This window comes from Hevea brasiliensis, chromosome 4 (genome assembly GCF_030052815.1).
Source record: "Hevea brasiliensis isolate MT/VB/25A 57/8 chromosome 4, ASM3005281v1, whole genome shotgun sequence".
NCBI classification, from domain to species: Eukaryota; Viridiplantae; Streptophyta; class Magnoliopsida; order Malpighiales; family Euphorbiaceae; genus Hevea; species Hevea brasiliensis.
This window is the reverse complement of record NC_079496.1, coordinates 103,971,675-103,978,733: the sequence shown is the minus strand read 5'-3', so window position 1 is coordinate 103,978,733 and position 7,059 is coordinate 103,971,675. Positions and strand designations below refer to the sequence as shown.

The window sequence follows — 7,059 nt, the reverse complement described above, 5'->3', positions numbered from 1 at the left end:
GGCCAACCTTTTATCAAGTTTAATCTTGAGTAATTAATGAGCAATTTGATTCATTTATCCTCCTAATCACATATTTATATTTATTTTCTTTTCTCTTCCTGTAATTTACTTGCCAATCAATTAATATTAAAATAAATTAAAGCTAAAACAATTCAATTTCTTTAATTGGTCAAAGGCAACTTTAATTAAGAGAATACCTTTTCTTTTTCTGTCAACTTTGTACTAGATGAATAGAAACTAACAATCCCTTTGTATGCATTTGAGTTTTTTGTTTTCCACAATGTGTTCCCACAGTGGACTGTGGACCACTAGAGGAAATAATTAAGCATTGTTGTAACTATATATTATTATTCCATCCATCCACCCTATTTAATAATGTTAATGGCACATTTTAAATAAGCCCAATTGGATTTTTAATTTTTGAATTATTATAAATTGTATCCCTTAAACTTCACATGATGGGAGAATATTTAGAAATGAGAAATGGGGCTCTTAAAAGAAAGTTGTTTTTTTTTTTTTTTAATGAGGTTTTCAGAGTTTCAAAATTTTTAAAAATTTTATTTTTTTAATTCACCTAATTGATTTATTATCTTATTTTTGAATATAATAATGAAATTTACACACTTTTAATAAAAAAATTTAAATATAATCATTAAAAAAAACATTATTAAAAGGAACCGTTATGAACCCAAATTAAAAGGCATAAGTTCAGAGTGCCCATATGCATTTTGCCTATGAAATGGAATGATGCAACCACAATTACAAACACAACATTTCCCCAAATAAGAAATGATATTTTTTTGTGCATTTTTCTTTTCCATAGAAGGAACCACAACTAGCTACTATGCTTCATAGTTGCATAGGTTTTCAAATCCCATGGATTCACCCCTCTCTATCTTCCCAATCATGTTGCTGATGCCAACCCCACCTGCCAAAACACAGTTAAATTGAACTATTGAAGAACTTTTTTTTTTTTAAACCGGGAAAAAACTTCTGATGCCCATTCAAAAAAAAAAAAAAAAAGTGCAGAAGCAAAATTATTAATGCTCACCAAGTGAGAGTGCACTGACAAATATTGTGAAGGCTAGTACACAAATGATGAGAGATGCCCTTCCAGTCATGGCGATGAGCTTATTTATGATTTGCTGCCCCATAAAGGCTGCAATGGTGGCCACAACAATGAAGTAGAGAGCTGCAAAATCAGTTGCAAATGTGTTTTTAGTATTTCAAGATTTAGAGAACATATATATATATATATATATATATATATATATATATATATATATATATATTATCTGGGTTTTTTTTTTGTCTGAATGAATCCTTAAGTTTTTGGGACAACAAGATAAACATTTAATTTTGATTGTTTTTGCAAATAACTTACCATAGGGAATAGGAAAACGATTTAGAAGGTAATATTCTACAACAGACATGGATGATGAGAAGGTCATCCCAAACGTAGCTGTGGCACTTGTCACCTGCACAAAAGATATTAAAAAAGCCATAAAATATATTTTTTTAAAAATAAAAAATCTTTTGCAGCAGTTTGTGAAATTATTATCTAAATCTAATCGTGTGTATATATATATATATATATATATATATATATATATATATATATATTTTTTTTTTTTTTTTTTTTTTTTAATTTATAATAAACAAATTTAATTAAAAAAAAATCCTAAAATCTCCGACTGATTGCCCTCAATTGCCGGGTCTTGCACATGTTCTGTGTATATAATATTGACAGTGGCATAATTGTTAAATAATTTGATTCATCATGAACAAAATCAAAGGGCAAATTAAAATAAAGCTATAAGGTATAGCAAAATCCATATGTTGATTTGTTTTTAGTAATTATTTGATTTTTAAATTTAAATTTCATTAATAAATTAGTTTTTATTATTTAAATTGACCATTAAATTTATTAATTATTTTTCAATTTTTGTAATAATTTAATTCTTAAAATTTTATTTTATTAATAAAATAATCTCTATAAGTAATTATTTAAAATAATTATACATTTTATAAAATATTTTTATTTTTATATTTATAATTATTTAAATATAAAATAGTAAAAAATAGTTAATACAGACAATATGTTTTATTATTAAATTCTTAAAATTTTTATACTATGATCTATAACTTTTGGTAAAAAAAGATTATTTTAATTGTAGTAATATTTTTAATAAATAAATAATTATAAAAATTCTTTTATGACTTTCAAGAAAAAATTTTATAAAAAGTTTATTTTTATGATCTAATATAATTTTTTTTTTTATAATACATGGTCATGATCTAATATATACATATATATATATATATATATATATATATATATATATATATATATATATATATATATATATATATATTCTAAAAAAATTACATTTTAAAATAAATTTCCATTTATATTAATTGTTTGAAAAATCATAATATATATAATTATTATCTATTTAATATTTTGTAAATTATGTAATTATTTAAATATAAAATTTATATATATGAATTATTTTATTAATAAAATAAAATTTCAGAATTAAATTGTTTCAAATTAAAAATTAGTTTATGATAGAAACCAGTTTGTTAATGAGTAATAAATAGGTACTCAAAAATAAATTAGGAATCTCTAACCTATAAATCATGCTATACCTCAAAGATTTAAACCCTGTTTGATATTGCCGTTGAATTATATTATTGTTGTTTTGAAATTACTGTTTATAAAACTACTATTTTGAAAAAACAATTTACATGTTTAGTAATAAAATAAAAAATTCCAATTGATTAAAAAAAATTATTTGTTATGTGTTTAGTTAAAATTATGTTTTAAAATGCACAAAATACCAAAAAGACTAAATTATAAATATATTATTCTAATTTTATTATAATCATGGACAGAGCTATGTTTGAGCCAAGGAAGACATTGGCCCCTTAAATTTTGAAAACTTTCAAGGATTTAATAGTAATTTTTTTAAAAAAAATTATTTTTATATTAAATTTTGATGAGTATAGACCCTTGAGAGTTTTGAAAATTTTAAGTGGGTTTAATAGTAATTTTATATAAAAAAAAACTCTAAATTTTTTTATTAAAAGAATGATACTAACAGTTAAATACAAATTCTTGTACTAAAAAAAAAATCTAAATCATCATTGTCTCTTGGCCTTGCATTCTTCATCGATTTTATTTTATCATTTTTTCATTTAACAAATTCACAATTATGATTTTTATTCTTTAAAATTTAAATTATTGGATAATATCATTAAAAGAAAGTCTAATATAATGTTTTCATTTTTTTTCATCAATTTAAAATATTAGTAGTTTTTTTCTTATAATTTCATTACTATTTTAGATTTTTTTTCCTTGCTAAAATATCTCCATATTCAAGTTAAAAGAAAAAAAAATTTCTTTCATAATATTATAAGTTAAATCAGGTCATTTATTTTATTGAATTTATAATTTTAACTGAATTTACTTTTATAAATTTTTTTAAAAAATTGAGATAAATTAGACAAATTTTTTAATATTAGGCTATCAATATTTAGCAATTCACGAAATTAATAATTCATTATATTTTTAAATTAATAGTAATTTTATTTAATTTTTAGCAAATCAATTTAAAAAAAAAAAATAAAGTGTTTATTTTTATTATTATATTTATTAAATATTTTTATTTTATAATTATGAAATGACATTATTACTATATAGAATTATCATTATTAGTCAATCAATCTTTTAAATCAACATCTAAATAAGTAATTTATTAACAAATCATATATTTTAATTGAGACCCTCTAAACTAAATTTTTGACTCCCTTATTGATTATGATTAACTATTAATTTTATTCTTATGAATTTTTATAATTATTTTTAATTTATATAATAAAATATATTTTTTAAAAAATTTATTATTTTTTAAACATTAATAAACAACAGTAAAATATTTTACCTATATTTTCAAAAGAATTATCAAACTAATACGTCACTTACCTAATTAGAAAGTATAAATATCTATTCTAATTTTTTATTTTAATTATTGATAAAAAATAATTTATATATTGACTTAAATAGAATTATAAAAAATTATAAAAGATAGTTTCTACATAAAGAAATTATAATTAAAAAATAATTTACTTTTAAAATAATAATTTAATAATTTAGATAAATCCTTGAAAAAAACTGAGAACAGAACAAAATTTACAAAAGGTTTCATCACCTTGGCGTTTGAGAAATAGCTGATACTGTGGTTTCTTCAAAAGGAGGGTCTTATTGACATAAAAAAAAAAAAAAAAAAGGAGGGTCCTGCTACTTTTTAAAATTGGGGTTTCGAGCTCTCAAAACTTGGGTTTCAAAATTATCTAAACAGATTCTTAACCTGCTTTTGGGATGAAACTAGCTTTTTGGCTCTTAGACTGCAGTGCCAAATAGATCCTTAATTTGTAATTTAGTCAAACAAAAATGGCAGCAGGATAGCATACCTGAGGAGGGATTCCCAGCTCCAAAAATAGTGGACCCATAACAAATCCTCCACCGAGTCCAAGCAATCCACCAACTATTCCAGCCAGCAAACCACAAGCGAAAAAGCCAAGCAGCTTGTGTGCTTTCCAATTGATGCCTTCGTCTCCCTTGGATGCAATTCTTTTCCTTCCTGTGTAAAGTCCAACTGCCTCGTACAGAAACACCCCAATGGAGACAGGGACCTATAAAAGAAAAAAAATTGGCTCTAATCATATTTGAATTAAATTTGTGCGATTTCTAACAAGATCAAAACTCATGCTTCAATGCTATTACCTGCGACAGGTTCAATAGCCAGTATGTTGTGGAGCAAGTGGCTGTATAGTTCTGTTGCCAAGGTGAAGACTCGAGTAATTAGCTTGTCCTGGATATAATGTGAAAAGAGAGAAAATGCATAATTTTCTAGAAGGGAAGGCAAATTAGAAAACCTTGGCAATCTGCAATGCAAGGAATGCCATCCAAACAAAAACAAGAAGTCCAAATTCCTTCCAATACATGTTTTGAACAACTGTAACCTGCAAGTGTTGCATTAAACTACACATATTGCATAACTCTGTTGTGCTAAAGTTTCCAGAGTATATAAAATTGGGTAACCTCTCGTTCCTTGGTGTCTTTTTTATGAGGACTCTTGCTTGGGCCTCCTGGAAGCTGGCTGTATTCCACTTGCTCATTACCACCTGCTAGAATTGGGCAAATTACACTTGCTGTCTTTTTACAGAAACCCAAAAAGGGAATAACAAATGAACTCTCACCTGTTGGCACTAGACTCTCGGCAGCCTTCTGAAATCAAAACCAAGTGAGATTTAACTCAGTTGACCCATTTGAAAGTAATTTCAGGTGCGTTTAATGATACCTCTTTCAATGTGGTTTCTTTCTTCCAGGTATCAACACCCTTGAAGTATGCTTTGACAGATGTTCCTGCAAATTAACCACCATAAGGATCAATCATGCAAATCTACACTAGCAAACAGAAATTATTCAACTGGCTTTACCTAGAAGAAGAATAATTAGAAGAACTGTGACCACCCAATCAGGGAATATGACATTTAAAGTTACTCCTATACTGATGCCCAGGAGGAGCACAGGTTGAATAAGCAGCACCAGGTCATAGTCTACTATGGGCAAATCAAGTGTAGGATGTCTCAGTTTCAGGTTATAATACACGGAGGAGGCTGCAGCACCCATGATCATACCTGAACAAAAGAGAGATGATATGGGAATTTAAAAGTATATCTCTTCTTCAACTTCTGCTTCTCACTTACACTTCGATATGGCTGTTGCAGATTTTGGATCAAACCCAATAATCATGGTTAGCATGGGAACAAATATGCCTCCGCCACCAACACCACCGACACTCCCAAAGGCAGCTCCAAAAAATCCAATTATGGTTCCAATAACAACTTGCCATTCAAATTTCATGTCCTGCAAGAAGAAATTGACAAGCAAAAGAAACTAATATAGTTTTCCACAACATATGGAGAAATGAAACCTGAGTTTCAGACTTACTGGCCAAACATGTTGATAGCGAGATTGGTCTGCCTGCCATAAGAAATTTGAAGCTTTGACAAGGAAATTGGATTCAGCTGCTGCTGCTTCTTCTCTGCTCAATCTTGTCACTTGTTCATGTTGGATGTTTCTTTTAGCAGAAACTAAAACAGAAGGAGCTAACAGGAAGCTAAAGAGAATTATCAATGTACATTTGAAAACCGATCGATTGGCTCCAAACACAGCCATCAAGGGAGTGAAAGAAAGAACAACAAACAGAGGGAGCAATCAAGAAATTGATACAACTTATGAAAGAGACAAGGGCTTGGACTGTTTTCCAAAATGGTGGGATGCATTTATGGCAAGCAGACAAGCAAACTTCTGAATAGATCGAACGCATCATATGACGCGTCAATTATTTATTGAACTGCACATGGCACGTCCTAGAAATAAATTTACCCCCTTACCTTTTTTTTGTAAATATATCAGGTGGTCACTCGATTTTTATTCCTGCAATTTTATTTTTATAAAACTCGTTAAATTTTAATTTAATTTTATAAATTAAATTTTATAAAAATAATTAAAATAAAAAATTATTAAATTAACTTATTAATTTATTAATTATTTTATAAATAAAATTATTTTATTTTATTAATTTTTTTTAAAAAATAAAATGTATAAATTATGCTAAACTATCTTTTCATTGACAAATTCTCCCTTTTTAATTTTTTTTATCCACAGTTAATAATTAAATAATTTTATTTATAAAATAATTAATAAATAATCGTATTCACTTAAAAATTTTTAATTTTTTATTATAATAATTTTTATAAAATTAAATTAAAATTTAATAAAATATATAAAAAATTAAATTTATTAATTTGTATAAAAATATTTATAAAATTAAATCAACGGTTTGTGATAATTACTTTTTTTTTTCAAACTTTGGCCTCGTTTTCTGTTAAAAAAGAATTCGAAATGCTATACTTTATGAAAAGTTATACAAATTAAATTTTCAGAAATAAATTTAAAAAAAAGTTTACTTTTAAATTAAAAAAAAT

The 7,059-nt window shown here is 25.7% G+C and overlaps 1 protein-coding gene across 6 annotated transcripts; it reads right to left on the bottom strand.

Moving 5' to 3' along the window:
- Positions 1 to 646: 646 nt before the first annotated feature.
- Positions 647 to 6,375, bottom strand: LOC110649833 (sulfite exporter TauE/SafE family protein 3). Of its 6 annotated transcripts, none has more exons than XM_058145786.1 (12): positions 6,020 to 6,373; positions 5,776 to 5,935; positions 5,506 to 5,706; positions 5,367 to 5,431; positions 5,266 to 5,290; positions 5,108 to 5,190; positions 4,942 to 5,028; positions 4,790 to 4,840; positions 4,477 to 4,698; positions 1,385 to 1,478; positions 1,052 to 1,192; positions 647 to 928 (listed from the first exon to the last, which is right to left on the bottom strand). In XM_058145786.1, exons 1-12 carry the CDS (start codon positions 6,245 to 6,247, stop codon positions 843 to 845), a joined length of 1,443 nt encoding a protein of 480 aa, XP_058001769.1. In that variant the 5' UTR covers positions 6,248 to 6,373; the 3' UTR covers positions 647 to 842. The 6 variants fall into 6 exon arrangements, 3 of the variants coding, with proteins under 3 accessions (XP_058001769.1, XP_058001768.1, XP_058001770.1); XM_058145785.1 differs by having other exon boundaries at positions 5,266 to 5,293; positions 6,020 to 6,372; XM_058145787.1 differs by having other exon boundaries at positions 1,071 to 1,192; positions 5,266 to 5,293; positions 6,020 to 6,372.
- Between the last annotated feature and the right edge of the window lie 684 nt (positions 6,376 to 7,059).

Excerpts from the sequence above, each read along its gene's own strand:
- LOC110649833 (XM_058145785.1), bottom strand. The coding sequence starts at position 6,247 with ATGGCTGTGTTTGGAGCCAATCGATCGGTTTTCAAATGTACATTGATA. Across the intron at positions 5,029-5,107 it reads AAGACACCAAGGAACGAGAG|GTTACAGTTGTTCAAAACAT; the intron begins GTTACCCAATTT and ends CAACACTTGCAG. Across the intron at positions 4,841-4,941 it reads TTGCATTGCAGATTGCCAAG|AACTATACAGCCACTTGCTC; the intron begins GTTTTCTAATTT and ends CCTTGGCAACAG.